This window comes from Polypterus senegalus, chromosome 3 (assembly GCF_016835505.1).
Source record: "Polypterus senegalus isolate Bchr_013 chromosome 3, ASM1683550v1, whole genome shotgun sequence".
NCBI lineage: Eukaryota > Metazoa > Chordata > Cladistia > Polypteriformes > Polypteridae > Polypterus > Polypterus senegalus.
The window spans coordinates 224828562-224850325 of NC_053156.1; the positions used below are offsets into that span (position 1 = coordinate 224828562).

Sequence of the window (21764 nt, forward strand, 5' to 3'; positions counted from 1 at the left end):
ATCTTACATCACAGACTGTGCTCTCCGGTGGCAACCATGCCAGAAACAGTATACACAAAACCTATAAAATATCGGTCCCCATGAAAAATCAGAATGGCAATTAATTGGCAATTAAAATAACTTCCAAACAAACAATGAACATCAGGAATTGAGTCAGGGACTCCAAAAAATATTTAATGTAAAATAAAAGTCTTGAAAAGTTCAGAACAATGAGAAAAAAAATGTAAAATGCCCACAAATCATAACACACTCCTTCCTACTTTCAGTCTTCCTGTAGTATTTTGGCCTTTTCTCATCCCCCTCAATGACAGATAAGTCCTTATCTCATTGCCTCTTCTGACTCAAACCAAAGACCCTTTAAAGATTTAACCTGTGATGATTTATGGGTTTTCTCAATGTGCTGAGTCTATTTTTTGCACTTATATTTTCATATTTTTATGAGTATTTCATGGATACCGTGATTGTGTTTTCTTAATGGGTCTGACCATATTATTTACAGTTGCTTGGGTAGCTGGTATCTTGTGACTAGTAGTCGTCATAGAATGATGTCATGGGCCACTTCCTATTTAAGACGGCAGTGCACTATATGTAGTGTTCAGCTTTCTGGATTTTCTAAAAAACCTTTACATGCTTGCTAGTAAAAATCTATTCAAGAGTAGGAGATTTGCATTATTTTTAACTTTTTGATTTGCTATTTGGCTAAGATATTTGCTAATTTTTGGGCTCTCTTGTTTTGACCTTTGCTTCACTTCGACTTTGTGCTCTTTTTCATCTCCTGGTTCTTGTGACAATTTATTTTGCCTTGCTATGGAGGAATACACAGTAACTGTAGACCATTAAAAATGAATGCTCCTGAGATGACTTTACCTGGATTTGATATATTCCAGAAGAATTATGCCTTTTTTATTAGAAACTGTTTAGAGAAAAATATTTTTCTGCATGTTTATGGTGGAATTATCAGGTTAGCACTAAAGATAAGTATTTTAGAGCCACATATATTGAAATGCATGAGCACAGAACTCCTAACAAGAGAAAATGAAGTTCTCAGGAAAGGATTAGGTGTATCCCTGTTGGACTGTGTATTGTGAAAATCTTGTCTAAAATTGATTAACAATGCAATGCTACTCTGGTTTATGTGTCATACTGGCTAGACTCGTCATTTACAGTTTAAACAGTATTTTCTGGAAATAATTCTATCATTTTAGGTATACAGGGTGTTAATTTAAGCTACACACATGCTTCTGAATAAATTGTTGTAAGTCAGCTGTGAGTTATAACTATCTTTGGGTGTGAAGAAAATCAGTTTGCATGTATAAGTGGATCCAAATGCAGAAATTAATGCAAAAGCCACCTTTTTCAAACATGTAATTGGGTCAGGCAAACTCTCCCAAAAGGCCACAATTGATGCTGCTTAGTCAGTCTCACTTATTTCAAATGTTTTTGCAGAGCTCTGTAAATTTACATGGCCAGAGTGATCTCAACACATCTTAAATCTGCTGCATTTCAAACTCCTCAATCCCGTTCCATTCAAGCAGGGGAAAAGCCATGCTTTTCACATAGACGTTATTTGATTTGATTAAAAAAGAAAGAATTAGGCCGTTTTGATCAAAGTCTTAAAATCCAGTCGAGAATTCCATTTCAAGTCCTTTAACATACTAAATGTTGTCATCAGGGTTGACAGGCTGATGTGGTGACAATGTCCTTGTGACTGAAATAACAAAAGCTTCCAATTTGAATATTACAAGTCAATATTTTAATTTTCACCAGAACTGCCTTCCATGGAATGAATAAAGCTAATACATTTTGGCCTAAAAGGTGGTAACAGTTCACAGCCTCCTCAGGAAATAATAGAGAAGAAATTAGAAATTCAGTCAAAAAACTGGTACCTGAAGAATAGAACTATGATGTGGGGAACTGAGATATTACTGGCAATAAAATTAGCAGTGGGGGTGTGGCATCACAAATCACAAAAGTCTTGTTAATTTTAAGATTTAAAAAAAAGACAGTCCAGATAGACTTTTTTTTTTTTGTTTTGTCCTTTTCTATTGGCCAGGTGACCCAAATAGTAAAACTGATGCCTTCTCTTAGACAATGTAATAATTATATGACCCCAGTAGAACCTAAAAGAATTTTAACACCTGAAAAATTTCTAGCAGCCACAATTGTTGGATGCCCAGAAAATCTAGCTTTCAAGGTTAAGGATGCTCTGCTGAACTAGAATATACCTGGATATCCATCCATCCATTATCCAACCCGCATGCCTTAAATTTCTTTGGATACAGACTTATGAACACATTAGATTATAGTTTTTGTGGCAAAAGATGTATCACAAAATTTGTGAATTAATTCTAGGTTGTGATACATGCAATAGAGCAAAAACCACACAGGGTTGGGCTATGGGTTACTATAGCTAATTCCTCATCTCAGTCATTCATGGGAAGAACTTTCCATGGATTTTACAATAGAGCTACCAGCATTACAAACAGGCTGAAGGAAGTTTATTAGATAGACTGGGAGATGAACAAGAAAAAAATCACCAAAAAACATTTTTTTTATTATATTGGTTTAACTGTACATTGCAAGGTACTAAGTTCTCCTGTATTTGTCGATGATTTCCAGAATTTCAGATTGAAAGAATACTCAATTCCCATCATACTCGGTTCTCAAAATAGGAGTCTACCCGTATGTATTGAATATTGGTGGATTTGGTAGCGTTTTGGTTGTGAGGATCATATGTGGTTTTGTAGCACAGATGATCATGCTCCAATGTTACAGGAACATTTCATAAACATTTTCCTAATGTAGAGCCTGCACCTCAGGAGGGGCCTAATGTCATGATTTTATTGTTTTAATTTTTACTGTTATTTTATAATTTGCCATTATCTTGTGTTGTGACCTCTGTCAATTTCTGATTAGCAAACATTTAGGAATTGTCTCAATTATAAGACCATAAGCATGCAGATTTATTAATATTGTTCTTTTTTTCAAGTCTAGACCTAGAACGACTGAATAAAAGTTTTATTTTTTAATTTTTTTCATATAACATTGAATCTTTATTTCATTTTTTTTTTACAGCTTGGAAGGATCCTTGTTTTTTAAGGGACTTTTGAGTATTATTCTCCCTATCTGCAACTTAATAAATAAATAAATGACAGCTTCACACAGTTAAGAAAACCTCGGGCACCAACGGAGTCGTCACATTTATTATCCTAAGACACAAGAAACCAAAAGAAAAGGTAACTTGTCAGGCTAATTAACCAAATGTCACTGTAGTAGCAAAGCTTCATCCGGGTTGCTTTTGCTCATAATAACACTTCCTTCTTGGAGGCTAAGGTTTTTATGGAGGCTGAACTGAAAGTGGTGGGGTCAGTTGCCCTCTTTGGGCGGCTTCTTGGCACTGTGGGGAAAGAAGGAGATGAAAGAGTTAGTGATAGTGCCCTCTCTCGTCCCAGTGAGTTATTATGTACCTTGACAGAGCCTATGAGGAGGTCCTCTAATGAGCATGCGTGACAATGTGAAAAAATATGTTTAGCTGCTATATTTAAACAATGCAATACCACCTATTGTAGAATATAATGCTCCAAAGTTACATCCTTCCAAAGCAAGCCTGATTGGACGACACATCAATTTGTAAACATTAGCGAGTAATGTCACTAGAACATAGAAATTCAAAAACACATTAAGTCAAGCAAAACAGACAAAGGTATCCAAATGGAGAAGCTAATGCAAAATGAAAGACACCATACAAAAGCCAAAATCCAATAAAGCACTCAAATTTAACAAAACTCTTAGAATACCATTAATATCTGTCACAATAACAAAAGCACAATGCTTTTAACTCGACCTTCTGTGATGTATTTTTCTTTTACTCCTCCATATAATTTGTGTTATGCAGCAACATAATAAAACGGGGAAGGTCAGAGACACTTATATGACCAAAAGGACAGTGCTTGTCATGTCTTCTCCTTTTATTTCCACAGTTCTCCTATCATGTGACTGCTGCACATAAAGTCTACAAGATGGATAGCAGGGTCAAGAGTACACAGAATGAGCTAAAAATGATTTAAGAGGCATAAACCAGAAAAACTCTGTTAATTTGCTCAGTGTGGAAAGAGACATATATGAATATATTTTTTAGATTTCCTATGCTTTATTCAAAGACAAATTCTTATTGTCAACTAGCCATAGGCCATAGTACAACAATGAATTAATGGAACAGATATTGCCATGTTCCATTTATATTAATTCATTTAAAACTACTTTGTTTTCCTATTTATTTAAACAAATCTGTGTCTTATGTAATGTAATTAGTATGTATGTGTAATGTAGTTAGTAATTTGTAAAATTTATACTTGCATTTTATCTGAGAACTGTCACAGCGCTCCACACCTGTACTGAGTAGAGCATACTCTGCAAATACAAAAGTGAATTGAATTGAATATGTCTTTTATTCCACTGTTGTTTCCTGTAGAGGCAAGTTTATGTCAACGTATTTTATTGCCCTTGTCATTTTCAAGTTAGTTGTCTTCTTTAATGATAACTTTTTCCAATTTATAACTTTCATATGAATAACAATCTGAACCAATTATTTTACTTGAAATAATGAATGTAATATGTATGTTCCAGTGTTGTAGAGTAATAAAATTATTTTTACCCATGTCTTTTTCAGTGCAATATCAAGTGTTTCTAAATGGAAGTCAAAAAACCAAGCCTTAAAGACATAGGTTACATTATTTTGAAGTGGCCCATTTTCCTACTCATTAGATATACCATCCATGTGCATCTGGCACTTATCCCTCCGATACCGAATTTACTAACCAAAAATTATGTAGTGGCTACACGATGAATGGGATGTACAGTCATGTGCCGACTTTTAATTTAATTTGGGACCAGCCATTTGGCCGAATGTTGGTAACAAAGTGTACAGGTCATTGCAATTGAGATTGTATGCAGTCTTAAAAAATAAGGACTAGAGTGGTTCTTCAAAATGCCATAGGGGAACCATTTTGGTTTCCAAAAGAGCCATTCATATGAAGATTTCAGAAAGAACCTGAACTTGTTTAGATCTGTAACAGGCTCCATATAATAAATAGCCATGAATAGATTTTTACAGATTTGTGAAATACCAATGGCTCATTATTTTAAAAGGACTCTTGCTACATGCCCTAACACATGCTAAGTGCAGGTGGAGAGCAGTGCTGATCAAACCAAACTTTAAAGGTCCCTCCAAGAGTCAGAAAACATATGAGACCCTGTGAAATAATAATAATTATTATTAAAGATTTATTACTATTTACAAGGCATTTCTATTTTCTTGATGGAAGAAAAAAGCGTGAACCATCTACACAGATCGGAACTAAAAAGACATCCCAGCTACGTGATGCGTTACTTCAAAAAAATACTGATAGTGTGTGGCATGGCCAATCAGTGCTCCAAAGATTAGAACTCTGTGAATGCATTGATACAATTTGTTAACTTATTGCTAGTTTATGGTCATTTGCTGGCTGCAGGATCAGTACAGGAAGGAAGACAGCCAAAAGACTGCTACCTCTGCAGCTCCACCACCGCTTCTCTTACTGCTTCTATGCAGACTGTATCATTCTATGGCTACAACACTGTTGCAAGTACATAATAAACAAAAGGCACATGGCCTTAAATACCTCAATTTCTAGGACATTATTACCCTTATTGTTTTCCTGCAAATGGCTTTAATCAGTTGGCCATAACTTGCTACATGGCAGACTGTAAATGGTCTTTCATTTTTCAGTCACCAAGTCACTTTTTTCTGCAGTCTATGGTTTTCATCAGCCTGTCTTTTAATGATGTGTTTTAATTGCCTTTTGTTTCTTCACAAATATACATGTCAACATGTAAAGAGGCATGATGAGCAGGTAAAATGAATGCCATTTTATTACCTGAATCCACGATACAATGAGTATTCAAAAAAAAGATGAGGTCAAACAAATTTATGTAAAAATGAACAAATCACAGTAACCAGAAAGGTGTAAGACAGAGCAGAAAACAGGCCTTAAAGGTCTAGTAGTCAAAAAGTTGAAATCACTAAACAATGAAGAAACTACACTAAGGGTATCTGTGCTGGCATTAGTTATAGGTCTAGAGTAAAACATCTGCCAAACTGACTCTGGATCTCTCTTGCACCTCTCCATTATGAATTCAGCACTATCAGCATTTTTGTAACACATAAGGATGGGAGTGGCCAGAGTTAAACTGCACACAAGAGAGGGGGCTGGGATGAAATCCAAGGCCCATTTCCCCTTATGAAATATCTAAATATTTCAAATGGATTAACATTAAAAGAGAATATTTCAGTATTTTCATATTTATCATCTACATTTATACAACCAAAACCAAAATATATTTCAATTATCCCAACATTCAATTGACAAAGAAAAACAAACATATTGCAATTTGTGTTCAGGAGAAAATTCCCTGGCTTTCAGACAGATTACTAGAGATTTCACTAGACTTTCATCATGTGTTGTATTCTTGCATCATGCTTTTATAGCTAAGCGCTCTCCATATATACTTCTTGCTCTTGTTGCTTCCTCTGAAAAAACTCTTAACGGCTAAATGGAGCATTGTTATTTCTTCCACTTGGATGATACACTGTTAAACATTAAGCTGTTAGAAACGTTAGCTTAAACGTTAGCCTCCTCTGTATCAGAAATAACAATGACATGGCTCCACTTGCCGGATGAGGAAAAGCTTGCAGTATTGCGCTAAAAATAATATAATGAAGCAAGACACAGAATGCAATAAAATGAGTGAAATGGGACAATTGTTTTCTTGCCTTTCAAAAATGAGGCCAGTGGTCAGCATTCCAAGATCTACTGTGCCAAACGGTAGATACATATAGAGATAACTATGGACTAAAAAAATCAAGCGTTCTTGCGCCTGATTTTGTGAATTAGATACTTGGCACCACAGGCATGTCGACTGCACCAATGGAAAACACTCTGGAGAAGACAGTGAGTGTAGCAGAAATGAACACTTCTAACAGTGCCAAAATCCTTGGCTCAAGTTCCCTAACTGTCCTGACTATAAAAGTAATTTGGCTTAAAAACTCACAAAGGAGGGTAAAGATATATCAGTTTAGAAATGAATGAATAACATACAGCTAACACCCTCCTCTGGTACACTAACAAACAGTGTAACTTCAAGTTTGGCACACAAAGTAGCTCCATTACGTAAATAATAATAATAAAAATAATAATAATAATAATTCTTTGCATTTATATAGCGCTTTTCTCACTAGTCAAAAGCCCCTCAATAAAAAAAATCCTTAAAAGAGACAGGGTCATTGTTGTGTTACCACTTGTAAAAATATCAAATATTATATTTACAGGAAAGAACAATGTACTGTTTCACTTAAATACATAACTATCATTGATAAAAGCTGAAGATGGACAATAAGACTACAGCAGTGTAATATCTAATCCAATCCAGGAACTAAGATATTGAGATCACTCTTGCCTCCTTGAGATACTTACATAACTTGTGTAAAATAAAGGATATGCTTGACAGTGGAATATTTTCCTGGAAGACAAAAAAGACATATGCATTAAAAAGGGATTTACTGTTCACAATACCGATCACTTAATCCAAGGCCACTACTGCAATATTCAAGGAATGTTAGACACAAAATGAAGACCTATTTGGAAATAACGAATGTACTGTACAAAAATGTTTCTGTTCAAGAAACACTATATATTTTGTGTTTTCTTCACAACATAGGGGATTATTTTATGCATTCCTCGTCTCATAGAATATTTTATGCATATCTTGTCTTACAGACTCAACAGTCCAAGATTCTCTTCCTTACCTTCACTTCTCCTGGCTTTTGGAATCCTGACAGAGGATGTGCTAGGCAAAGCAAATTTAAAGTAAATAGAATTAAAACTAACAACTGCAGAATAACTACAGTGCTTGTGAAGCCTATGATCTACAGCAAAGGTAACAACACAACATAGTCCAAGTGCCACAAACAGGAGCAGGAAAACTGGAAAGCACTATAAAACAACATTGTCTGCCCCAAGCTCACAGCAGTGGTTCTGAGTGGGCAAAATTGTTAACATATTCACAGATGACATCATCTCATTTATTTGGAACCTTACACACTAGACTACAATAGCAGGGAAAAGTCATAAAAAATCTGGCACTACTCATTAAACAAAACTATTTCATTTGCTATCATACCTGAAGCTCCAGTGTGATGAAGGGACATCAGTCACCTCTTTCAAAGTTCACCATTTAGCTGTATAAACATCGCTTTTTTGATTGTAGTGGAGATTAGTTTTTTATGTTATTGGAACACAACCAATAACATAAAAAAACTGTAAAATACCTGATTCACAAGACAGTAGTGCATCAATGACCACTGTTACAGATGCTACAGATATTGACACAAGAATCAAGACATGACAACAAGACATGACAAAACAGCTCATTATGCACCTAAGTCTTGAGAGAAAATTTTCTGTGGCTTTACAATTGGAAACAACAAGCTAACTAGTTATAGATCCTTCATATAAACATGTCTTCAAGGATCTCACAGCTCTGATGCATTTTTCATCATCTCATGTACTCATTTGATGTAAGAAGGTATCTGGAATTCTATATCGGCCAAAGTAAATAAGTTAAAACATTAAGTCCATTTCAGTGGTATGAGGAGGCCTATGCACACCATTTCTAACACCAACAAAGCCACATGGATCTCTTGAATGTGAAAGATATAATATGCTTTACAAGAGAAGCAAGACAATACTTAATCTGGAGAATGGCTGCAACCTGGGGTCAGTTGCAGATGTCCCAATCACTGATCTATTTAAATCAGCAATATGGATGTCTTTATAAGCATTTTGAAACACCATAGTCTCCATATGACACATTGACTCTTCTTCAACAAACAAAGATAACCTATCTTGAGGAATATTGTGATACACTGTGGGAAGTGATGCATGTTTCAGTCAAAATGATGACAGACAGATTTGCTTAACAGTATAGAAATTTCTTCCAGTTGGGATGAACCTTGCATCACGATTCCACCCAACAAACCCACTTTATCGATTCTTCAGAACAAACAATGAGAGGAGGAATGAAGCATAAATAAGGGGACTGGACCATGGATGGGTGATCCAAGAATATAACACAACAAATGACTCTTCCGACATATGATTTTGTTAATTTCCAACCAAGTGAGAGCCAAAATCACCAAACTGATATTTGGGACACCCAAGTGTGGTAGGGTTTGTTTTTTTCATTAGTAAACTGGCTTTTCCTAGAGGAACTCCATGTAAAATGGAAACAACATGTGTACTTCAGACTGAAATTACTTCAGTCACCAAGTTAACCAGAGTCCAATCGCTGCAAAATGACAATATCCACTAAACCAAGATGTCGCCCAGTGTGTTATCCTTAATATTTAATACATAAAATATCATTGTTGCTAAAAATATAAAAATGAATGTATATTGATCCATTAGGCATAGACAAAATTTAGCTGTATTGAATTTCACAATAAAAAATACGAAAATGTGGCATTGTATCATGTGTTGTATGACACCACCACAAGATTAAAATGTATTCAGTTGAAAGCAGGGAATTTTAAAAAAATTATTGCAAAACAAGAATGAATGTATAGCACGCCAAACTGACTGCACTTTAGCAGAACTGTTATTCAACATGCACACAATAGAGGCCTCACTCTACGTGAAAATGGGCTGAGACTGCTGTTTTAGTGTTTTGCACACACACTTAATTTAGTGAGTCACATTCTTGACTGAGTACAGTGGATCGTAACATTGTTTCTTGCCACTCTATACATAGTATTCCTTTGAAAGCAATCTCTATTGGAAGCTGTAAAGCATCTACCATTGTACTGGAATAGTTCTCATGATATTCTCAAATGACAGCTTTCATAAGCTTTCATAATGATTGCTTAAAAAATCGATGCACCTTGCAGTGATACTGATTCAAAAATAGCGGTAGATTACAGCATATTATACAGCAATCTATCTTGCAGCAGCATGGAGGACAGTGAGTGAGAGAGAAAGAAGTCAAATCCCTAGTGCTTGCTTTTCAGGTCAAATCATATATCTGTACCCAGTGAGTGAATGGGATATTGTCACATCAAAGGCAGTCTCAGCTTTATGAATAGAGCTGATATTCTCATTTATCTTAAAAGGAAATACTACTTTATACGTTCCTCATAGACCCACCACTAAAAGGTCAGTAAGGCATTCAAGAAGGAACCAAAAGAACAGCCATTGTTAGAACAGTGTTGGATGTAAATACAGAAAACTAAGAAATAAATTTAAATATTGATGAATAGGGTTACTATAAGTATTAGATTTAAACCAGCAAAAGTAGTCATAATTTATTATTTATTAAAATACTATACAAAATAGATGAAGGTATTGAAAAGCATCACCATATTTCATTGTTCATATAAATAAATAATTTATGATTCTTTTTTCATTAAAGTTTACATTTGAGAAAAAAATACTTCATTATAAAAAATTCTATGTAAAATGAAATATTCTTATGGGCTGAATTAAAGTCAGGCTATAGTCTACCAGTTCTTAAGTAAAAGTAAAAATTAAGAAACTTTTTTTAAAGTATAAATGTATAGCAGTACTTCATTAAAGTACACATTTAGAAAGTTGATATGAAAAATAAATAATAGTTACTTTATTGATACTAGTAAGAATAACTAAATGAATGCACAACTTCAAAGAAAGTCTGACAGTGTTACAAATATATTACTCCTAAGTTTGAAAATGAACGACTAACTAATTGAATGATTAACTACAAATTGTAAAACTCTGCAACAAGTGATACTACTACTACAGTTCCTTTAGGCTTCCTTTGAAGTGGTTAACATACTATATTAATACATGATTTGAAAGTATGGTTAAGAAAATTCCTTACTCCTTTAACTAAATGTATCGTTATTTATTTTCGTCATATAATGTTACAGTTAATGTACTCGGAGAATACAATACGAACTCTGCTTAATTTCGACGCACACACCCTCCTTTTTTAAAGGAAGGAATTGCACACCAAACCGGAAGTAATAGCGTTATTTCAGTAGTAGCTCCGGGTGAAAGTGGGCTTCTCGCGAAACTGCCCTTTGGTTGGTTGCACGTGATCGTTCCCTGTAGGCACGCGATAAATACACAGGAAGTTCATAAGTTAAGAACCAATGAAAAGGCGCATATTCAGTCACATCGACTAACAGCTGGCAGTCAGAGGACGTGATGTAAGGAGGCAGATAAGAAACCAAAGATCGTCGTTTGTTTGGCTGATTTGGTTTTTTGGAAACCAAAAAATATTTATTTTAACTAGTCATCTAACCTGTTTTTGAACATTGTTTGTGTTGGTATCGTTATTGCCGTTGTATTTCCCTGACGGCATAAACAGGTGAATAAATAGAAGACGACGTATTTAGAGATAAAAGGCAAACAGATACATTACAACTTGTACTAGTCTTGAAGCATTATATATTAGATCCATCACCATTTTTATTAATATTAATCATTTCTTTTCGACGAAGATTGTTCAGATTGATCCGGAGGTGGAGCTTTTGAGCGGGCGGATATCGTTATCCAGTACTTCCGCCATTTTTCTGTGCTCGGGTTTTCTCCTTGATTTTCGCAGCACCAGTGGCCAATCGAGGAACTGCAGTCGCATATTTGGAAAATACCGTTAGGTGGCGATAAATTACGGCACCAGCATTTTATGTTTTGAAAACTATTGGACTGGTGCCCTGCTCAGGGTTTGTTCCTGCCTTGCGCCCTATGCTAGCTGGCAGAGGCTCCCAGCGGACCCCCGCGACCCTATTCAGGACGAAGCGGGTTAGAAAATGACTGACTGAAAAGTCTGTTGCCCGTTAATGGTGAAAACGCAGTTAAAACTACAGTAAAGTAGGCTAACTTCTATTGTATATACTCTGAAAATCATGTTTTTGAAGATAATTCCCTGAATAAAGTTCAATTTCCTGTTTCATGTTTTGGGACGTCATGAGTACCGCGAATAACATTTCAGTTCCTGTTAAAATGAATGCCGCTGTCACAGCACCTAATTCAAACGCAAGGTAAGTGAGATGTATTTTGAAGTCATGCTCGCATTTTAGTATCCAGAAATGCTTTTTTTTAAATATATTTTATCGTATTACCTTTTGTATAATGCAGCCCTCAATTATTTGGGAACATAATAAAAGATCTGAAATTGCAAATTGAAATTATTTTCAAATATTTATAATAAAGTATTGGCATAAAACCAAGTTTAACATAAGTTACGTGTAAACTGAATCTTGTGCCATCAGTTTCATATATGTAACGTATTAATTTCTTAGTGTTAAATTGTGTTATTCATATTAAAAGATGTAGAAGTGATATCGTTTATGAGCAAAGTTCATTTTCAGTTCTTGGTATTTAAAGGATTAGCAATTACTTTTGCCTTCTCGTTCACTGTTTAGGTTTGATTCCGGACAAACATGCAATACTCATGAGTTTGCTCTGTTCTTGCTAACGTCTTTTACAATCACATCTGTGATCTGATTATGGCGATTTTATTAAAAATAAGAAAAACTTCCCCGGAGCCGACAATACACAGGCAGATTCCGAAAATTGACAGATATAACACGTTAAATCGAGTTATAGTTGATGGGCAATTCAGAGTTGCATGTTTGTTTTTTTTCTAATTCATCAAAGTATCAATTTCTAATTAAAGTAGCATTTGCAAGAATTTTATTATGCAAATATTGGTAGTATTTACCTGAATGGTTTTAAGAGACTGATCTCTAACCGGCATTTTAATACCCACCATTGAGGATTTTATCTTTGTTAATGTCTAGATATAACGTTTGTGTTTTGCTGTATTTTTTTTTCCAAATTTAGATCATATCTCACAAGTGTAGACATTTTTCAATCATCCTTCTTTGGCAAAGTAAGTGCTTACTGGTTGTAGCTGTGAACTTCTTTAGCTTGCAGCAGATAGTGATGTTTTTTTTTTCTTATATAAACATTGTGCTTACTTTTTCTCATAAAAAGTGGTGCAAATGCTCTAGACAGTTCTCTGCTACACTGTAACAAAAAAAGTGAAATATTTGCCTGTCTGTTTTCTCTGCAGGGGTACGTGTGCGAAGTCTGATCATACGTGGTAGTATAATTAATTTTAGTTGACAATGTACTTTCTAAATGTTTAAAATTTGAAGAAAATATTCAGTGGTTTACAGCTCAGGTGCAGGGAAACCCAGTAATAATCTTGATAAAACTGTGGAATCAGTCAACGTTTTCAAATTAACTGTGTTGTGCCTAAGTAATTGTAAAGATTGCTTTAGTTGTATGTAAATGAATAATGCTAATTCATTTGCTGCACTGGGTAATTTAATATTGTATCCTCAATAAAAATAATAGGAGTGTTTAATTTATCCATTCAACCATCTATTTTTCTAACCCATACACTTCAGGGTCCTAGGAAGATGGTAGCTATTGTAGATAAACTAAAAAGGAAGACAGACATTTTTATTTTGTGATAATTCATTGAGCAGTTCATGTGTAAATGGTTAAATGAAGTTTAATTTTGGTTAATTTCTTTTCTTTTTTTTTTTAATAGTTCTACTGGTGGAATGTATAGGGTACTGCATGCTTTTGATGCAAGTGGAAAAAAACTCTTGAAGCTAATTCCTATAGGTCCTCAGTGCATACCAATCGTTCCCAGCCATAACAAAACAACAAATGCTTGTCTTCAGCCAATTGTTGAGCAGCAGAAAGTGTTCACATCTTCTCCAATTCAGATTGCACAGTCTGCCATCACACAAAGTGCCTTGCCTGTTCTTGAACAAAGCAGTTCCGGAAAATACATTATTCCTGCTGAAAGGACTTTTGTTTTAAAGCCAGTAAGCACAATTCCAGTAAATGAAAAGGTTGCCATACCCACAACAAACTCTTCTATTAAGGTTTGCGTTCCATCTCTAATCAAACAGAAGCTGGTTCCAGGTACTTCACATATGGTCAATGCTGACCATGCCTACTCGGTTGTAAACATAAACACACATCCTGTGAGTACAAAACCACTAGTGCTCCCTGCTGGGAGTAAACTTCATTTTTCCACTGGAACTGAAAGCAAGGCTGTTTCAACATCAACACTCTCACCTGGGATACAGGAAAAAATCCTGGCAACTGTAGGATCTGGGTCACAAGAACCCCAAAAAAATGTGCAGACTGTGATTTATCTCTCACCTGTAAATGCAGTAAAAACTGCACCTGTGAACACAGTAAAACTCACCCCTTTGAAGTCCGTTCCATTGTCAGCTGCTAAAGAAGCACAAGTTACGTTAGTGAAGACTCCTGCACCAGCTGTAAATGCAAATCCAATAAAAGATTCACAAGAACCTCTTAAGATTGTTTCCTCACATGTACAAAATCCAGGTGCACCTATGAAATGGGTGGTCCAGGAAAATCCTGATTCTCCAGCTCCATACCTTGTCCCTGTAAAGCCGAATCATAACTCTGCATCAAAGATTCTTAAAACATTAGCAACTATTGAACAAGCAGGAAAAGGTGCAAAGGAGCCTTCGGTGTTATCAGAAGCAGCCACTACTCAAACTACTTCAGGAAAAGATAATTCACTGGTTATGTGCAATGGAAAAACATACCTACTGGCTAAGAAAAACCCAGAACCAACAAAACTGCAGGTTTTCAAGGACAAAGGCAATGAGGCTGTGCTGAACGTGAAAACTGAAAAGCCAACAGCTGAGACTGAAATGGAGAGAACTCTTAAATTGTCTTTGCAATCAAGCCAGCCTACCAGTAGCTCTGCTGGTTTTATTAAAAGAAATGTTACTTCTGAAAAGCCAATTGTAATACAGGATGACTCTGATACAGATGTTGATGACAGTGATGAAATTCAACATGTAGAATTTTCTAAATCAAGTAACATCTCTCCAAGAAGACAGAAGTGTGTAGCTGTCCAAACTGTACGCCGGGGGATATGTACAATTGCAGAAGTAATAGATATGACTAATGACTATGACCCTATTACCAGTGAAAACCACACTTTGTCTTACAAGGAATCTGTATTATTCAGCCATGGGAGCACAGTTCAACAGGTAAGCATGCTTTTTTGTTAGTAAATTTTTGATTTTTGTTGTTGAATAATTATACAGTACACTATTAGAATTTTAAAGTAATGCAGAAATCTTATGGACATTAGTAAACATTTCTGATTGTAGTAGTGCAGTGGAGAAATGTGTGTGTGTGTATATAATATTATTATTAGGTATTTGCCTAATAGCATTAAACTTGAACTAATTTATTTCTGTTACATCAGTAAACATTAATAGGAAAGTAATTTTTCTGTAGCGTTTTTCATCGTCTTGTGGTCGTTTCAAGTAATAGGAAAATCTAGATCAGGAGTGTCAATTTACTCCATATTCTGATGATTGTTCTTGTTGTTATATCCATACTGTGTGGTCCATGATTGTAAGCTCAGTTGATCCATAATTTTGATATAAATATTGATTAGTTTAAGGAGTCTGAAAACTGATTTCACAGAGTTTACATGTTTAGGTCTTCTTTACATTGGTTTGACAATTAACTCTATATTAGTCCAACAGAGTATTTCTGAATTTGGCTTGTGTATGTATTGTGAATTTCTGGCTGACAGATGTTTGTTGGAACTTAGTTGGCCCACTAATGGATATGCACAGTAAATACATACAGTGATAAGAAAAGGAAAAAAAAATCAATGAAGGGCAGTTGGACATAACAACATGTTAACTGCAAGGCCTGTAGTAGAATATTAATAATACAAAAGTCAATCTTAAAAGCTTATTTCAGTTTGTCACTGTTCAGGCAAGTGTCATTGAGAGTGTCAAAAGTATTAAGAACACAAGTTGCTTAATTAAGTTCATAGTCACAGGGGCAGGAGCCTATCCCAGGACCACTGGATACAACACAGGAAATGCCCCACTCACTCACTCACTTACCCACCCACCTATATTGGGGCCATACAGAGAGAGGGGGGTTGTCGGCATGCAATTCCAACTTCCAAAAGAGCTTTTCCCTCATCCTGGGAGAGACTGGGGGCATAAAGTCTGAATGGGCCTTGTTCAGTGCCTCCAAGATAGGTGCCTTTTGCAATGGCAACCCTAGGACCAATTTTGGATACCAGAGGCGAGGGATACCATAAGAATAAAAAAGAGGCCTTTTGTTAATGTTTAGCATGGGAGATTCCAGAAACGGGAGAGTTGTACCGACAGATTAAATGGGGCTACGGATTTGGCGGTCTAGGAAGCAAAAACCTGGTTGTGGGAGGAGTTTGGAGAGACCGTGGAAAATGACTATAAAGGTTCTGACAACTCATCGGGTTACTTGGAAAGAGAAGGTAGAGATTCACCCAGGCTATTCTCAGCAAGGGTGGAAAGGTACTGGCCTGGAATGAGGATGTTGTCTGGTGGTGAAAGGAACACTTTGAGCAGCGTCTGAATCTAATGGACAAGTCCTCTATGGAGGAGGCAGAACCAAAAGCTGATGGGGGATCAGAACCAGGGACTCCGACTCAGTCTACATGTGTTTTGTGGGTTTGAATAAAGCATTTGACTGTGTTCCTCAAGGGATTCTGTAAGGGGTGCTTGGAGTGTATGAGGTTCTGGGGCCCCTTATAAGGGAGTTTGGTCCCTGTATAATTACAGTGAGAGCTGTATCTGCAACCTCTGGTTGGAATTAACACCATATACAGGATATCAAGGCACAGCCGGGGAAGGGAGGTGAAATGAGCTTCCTTCGCAGGGTGGATTGGCTCTCCCTTAGGGTGAGAAGAACAGATATCCAGGAGAGGCTTGGGGTAGGGCCCCTGACCCTCTGCATCGAGAAGCCAGTTGAGATGGTTCGGGCACAACCAGCTGGGAGCAGACCCCAGGAAGATCCAGTGCCACCTTGGAGTATCGTATCTCTTAGATGTCCTGGGAATAAACGCCTTGGGATCCCATAGTATGATTTGGCAAGTGTGGCTGGGGAAAAGGACGTTTGGGCCTCGCTGCTAAGACTGTTGCTCCCACAGTCCTAAGGGAAGCGGTGGAGAATGAATGAAAAACATTGGCTTATATAAAAACTACGTTTCCTGCTCCAAAAGAGGATGTATTTAATTTTACTTGAGTAAGGTAACCCAAAATAACATACATAGGCTAAGTATATTGGGAGACCCAAAAAATTATTGACAAAAGATAAAACATAACATTTTGTAAATCATGGTTTGTAATATAGTGCAGGTAAAAGCACTAACATGAGCCAGCTCACTTCAGTGTTATTGATAAGACCGTGTTTAAGAATTTCAGCTTGAATCTTAAACAGAACCTAACATTAATTAATACACTGTACATTTTCAGTAACTCTTCCTTATCTCATTTTTTTTCTACCAAAATTTCTGTGGGCACAGGTAAGATGGGAAATCTCAAAGTGCACTCAAATTATAGTTTGTAATTTAAAAAAAAAAAAAACAAAACACTAATTTTTGAACACTTTGACTAACATGATGAACTTTAGATTTGTCATGCATTCAGAATCATACACTGTTTTCTAATGAAATAACAAACTACCTAAATGACCTCACTTTCCATTAGTAGGAATCTTCAACATCAACTTAACTTGTTACATGTCTCAAAGCCATCCTCCTGTTTATTGGTAGTATTGGCAGTATTTTCTATTTTGCAATTTCCTTTTAACTGCTAGGTGAGTAGGGAATGAAAAACCTGCATATATGCGGGCATATGTGTAATTGTGTCCTCTGATGAACTGACATTCAGTCTAGAATGTGAGCTGGGCCCTACCTGGTGTGTGTTTTAGCTGTTGTATTTAGATGCGAGGATAGGTGTATTATATTTATAGGAGTCATTTCATTGCCATATTTCCATTAAAAGTAGTGCAGTTTAATCATGAACAAAGTATATGTCTCATTAATACTGTGTGCAGTTTTGACCACCATATTGCAAACACTATATGATTCAGATATTTCAAAGCAGACATTAGATTTTAATTGCTGTATATAAGAAATAGGGACTGATTGAAAGTAAATAATTCAGTCTAAAAAATGTGAATAAGGCAGATGTATACATTTTTTAAATTATGAAAAAAAGATTGGTTGGCCCAATCTTTTCTAACAAAAAATGTTCAATGATAGCGCTGTGCCACTGAGTATTAGTTTCTAACATTTTCTAAGTTTAAGTGATCTGGTTGAAAGTAACTCTTGGGGACTTCCAGTTCTTATTATTCTTAGATACAGCTCAAGTAAAAAATAAACACTTTATACAGACGTGCAGAACATACAGTGGTGTGAAAAACTCCAAACCTACATGGCCCTGTGTGAAAAAGTAATTGCCCCCTTGTTAAAAAATAACCTAACTGTGGTGTATCACACCCGAGTTCAATTTCCGTAGCCACCCCCAGGCCTGATTACTGCCACACCTGTTTCAATCAAGAAATCACTTAAATAGGATCTGCCTGACACAGAGAAGTAGACCAAAAGCACCTCAAAAGCTAGACATCATGCCAAGATCCAAAGAAATTCAGGAACAAATGAGAACAGAAGTAATTGAGATCTATCAGTCTGGTTAAGGTTATCAAGCCATTTCTAAAGCTTTGGGACTCCAGCGAACCACAGTGAGAGCCATTATCCACAAATGGCAAAAACATGGAACAGTGGTGAACCTTCCCAGGAGTGGCCGACCGACCAAAATTACCCCAAGAGCGCAGAGACGACTCATCCGAGAGGTCACAAAAGACCCCAGGACAACGTCTAAAGAACTGCAGGCCTCACTTGCCTCAATTAAGGTCAGTATTCACGACTCCACCATAAGAAAGAGACTGGGCAAAAACGGCCTGTATGGCAGATTTCCAAGACGCAAACCACTGTTAAGCAAAAAGAACATTAGGGCTCGTCTCAATTTTGCTAAGAAACATCTCAATGATTGCCAAGACTTTTGGGAAAATACCTTGTGCACTGATGAGACAAAAGTTGAACTTTTTGGAAGGCAAATGTCCCGTTACATCTGGCGTAAAAGGAGCACAGCATTTCAGAAACAGAACATCATACCAACAGTAAAATATGGTGGTGGTATTGTGATGGTCTGGGGTTGTTTTGCTGCTTCAGGACCTGGAAGGCTTGCTGTGATAGATGGAACCATGAATTCTACTGTCTACCAAAAAATCCTGAAGGAGAATGTCCGGCCATCTGTTCGTCAACTCAAGCTGAAGCGATCTTGGGTGCTGCAACAGGACAGTGACCCAAAATACACCAGCAAATCCACCTCTGAATGGCTGAAGAAAAACAAAATGAAGACTTTTGGAGTGGCCTAGTCAAAGTCCTGACCTGAATCCAATTGAGATGCTATGGCATGACCTTAAAAAGGCTCAAATAAAACTGAATTACAACAATTCTGCAAAGATGAGTGGGCCAAAATTCCTCCAGAGCGCTGTAAAAGACTCATTGCAAGTTATCGCAAACGCTTGATTGCAGTTATTGCTGCTAAGGTTGGCCCAACTAGTTATTAGGTTCAGGGGGCAATTACTTTTTGACACAGGACCATATAGGTTTGGATTTTTTTTCTCTCTAAATAATAAAAACCATCATTTAAAAACTGTATTTTGTGTTTACTTGTGTTATACTTGACTAATGGTTAAATGTGTTTGATGATCAGAAACATTTTGTGTGACAAACATGCAAAAGAATAAGAAATCAGGAAAGGGGCAAATAGTTTTTCACACCACTGTACATATTTTATTATGATTATGTGACACAGCCAAAATTAATAGGGTGTAAAATGTTTTTCATGTTTAATGACTTTGTTTTTTCCCTCTAGAGTCCTGTGGACCTATGTGAAGGGTTTAGCGGACATGAGCCAAGCAAGAGGAAGTATGAAACAGATAGCCAGTTACGTAAGAAGTTTGGAATCACGTCAGATGTAAAAATATGCCTCCAAAGATGTTCACCCCATAAATCTATAAGCTTACAAGCAAAGACACAGCAAGTCATTTTGAACAAGAATCCACTGGAGGGCATTCGAAAATTAATTCAAGAATCCAAAGCTGATGCAAGAGCAAAGAAACTAAATCTGAGTCAAACCGAGGTATGTATGCCAGATTTGTAATATTCATTTCATTTATAAATTAATAGTGTGTTCAGATAACGGTTATAATTCCACAGAGTAGAATTGGTTTTGTTTTAAATTGTTTGGTTCTTATCTCTTAATCGATGCTACCATCACCAGTAATCCTGAAATTGGAATAATGAAAGTTATAATAAGTAACACTATTTAATGTTTTTTTTATTAGGTTTCTGGAAAATGTGATCCAAATACATCTCCAAAACAAACAAGTGAATGCCTCCCACCAGACTTTAAAAAAATGAAAATTGACTCTCGGGGCGACATGGCTATTCCTTCTTCCAGTGAAGAAAATTCTAGAAAACAAGGAGTGAACCCACATAATGTACATCCATATGAGAATTCAGGTGGGCATAATTTCATGCCAAGTAATGACAAGGATTCAGTCATGGATGAAGTAGCACACTGCAGCAAACAATTGGACTCCATCACTTCTGGATCTAGCAATACTTCTGCTAGTGCCATGGATGAGGATATTTTTATTGTAACCCCAATGGACTCTGAAGAAATTGTGAGGGAGGAAAAGATAAAAAGGTTAAAAGAACTTTTGAAACAGAAGGAAACAGCTCTTGAAGAAATCCGAAAGAACAGGGTAGTCTCCATTAGCTGAATCAAGGACAAGGGAGCTGTTAATCCCAAGAGACATTTAACAGTACATTTTTGGATTGGTGAATTTTTATTATGTTAAATTCTACAGTTTTTTTTTTTTTTTTGCATCAGTTCTTAATTTTTCAGTAAGCAAACTCAATCCTGAACCCCACATGCCAACAAACAGCATTTATAAATACTAAAAAAAGTTGCAATTTGTAAGGAAAACTAAAGCAAGCTACTGTCATTCAAATCTTAACCTCACAAAAGACCATAATAGTCCTCCCTGTAGCCTAATGTGGCAAATTCTCTGTGTTGTATAGATCAAAGGGATCTTTAGCAAAATTCAAGTACATTTGTTTACTTAAACAAGGAGGAGTTAAAATGTAGGAATTGCACACTATATGTAAATAAATACATGCATTCATACCCCACCCCATGAGATACAGAAGCTTGTCTGAGTGGCGGGAGAGAGAATCAGTCAGAACTTATTTCGGGCAGGATGCCTGTCTGTCACAAGACAAATTTTAACAGTTTATCTTTAACATCTGAAAATAATATTATAAATACAGGAAATCAAACATAAGATCAAAAAAGAAGGGCAAAAATGCTGTATGGCCAGCATGATGCTACTTTTTATAACACAGGTTTACATTTTGAGAAACATTTTTTTTAAATAAATTTATAGAGAAGTGGTGCATTCGCTTAAAAAAAACAACAAAAAAAAAAAACTACTCACTCTTAAACTAGTTAAAGTTAAGTTGCTTATGGTCATAAAATGGACAAGTAACCTTCCCCTGGAATTTATTACACAACTTTTATTAAATATTTTGTGAGGTGGAGGCATTTTTTTTATATTCATTAATTCAATAAATGCACACCTTTAGCGGAGTTTGAATGTTGCACACAACACAGAAAGAAGCTATTACAAAATAGGATTTTCATAAAGACGTTATTTAACACAAAGCCATGGAATCAAAGTAGAGACAAAACT

The 21764-nt window shown here is 36.1% G+C and overlaps 1 protein-coding gene and 1 long non-coding RNA gene across 2 annotated transcripts; one reads left to right on the plus strand and one right to left on the minus strand.

The window, feature by feature from the left end:
- Window positions 1–3130: 3130 nt before the first annotated feature.
- Window positions 3131–11027, minus strand: LOC120526876. Its single transcript, XR_005633207.1, has 3 exons — window positions 10951–11027; window positions 7512–7557; window positions 3131–3397 (listed from the first exon to the last, which is right to left on the minus strand). It is a non-coding gene; the product is annotated as an uncharacterized LOC120526876 (long non-coding RNA).
- Window positions 11028–11243: 216 nt separating this feature from the next.
- lrif1 (ligand dependent nuclear receptor interacting factor 1) lies at window positions 11244–21351 on the plus strand. The gene is made up of 4 exons (XM_039748605.1): window positions 11244–12115; window positions 13639–15133; window positions 19880–20146; window positions 20352–21351. Exons 1-4 carry the CDS (start codon window positions 12027–12029, stop codon window positions 20790–20792), a joined length of 2292 nt encoding a protein of 763 aa, XP_039604539.1. The 5' UTR covers window positions 11244–12026; the 3' UTR covers window positions 20793–21351.
- The last annotated feature ends 413 nt before the right edge of the window (window positions 21352–21764 follow it).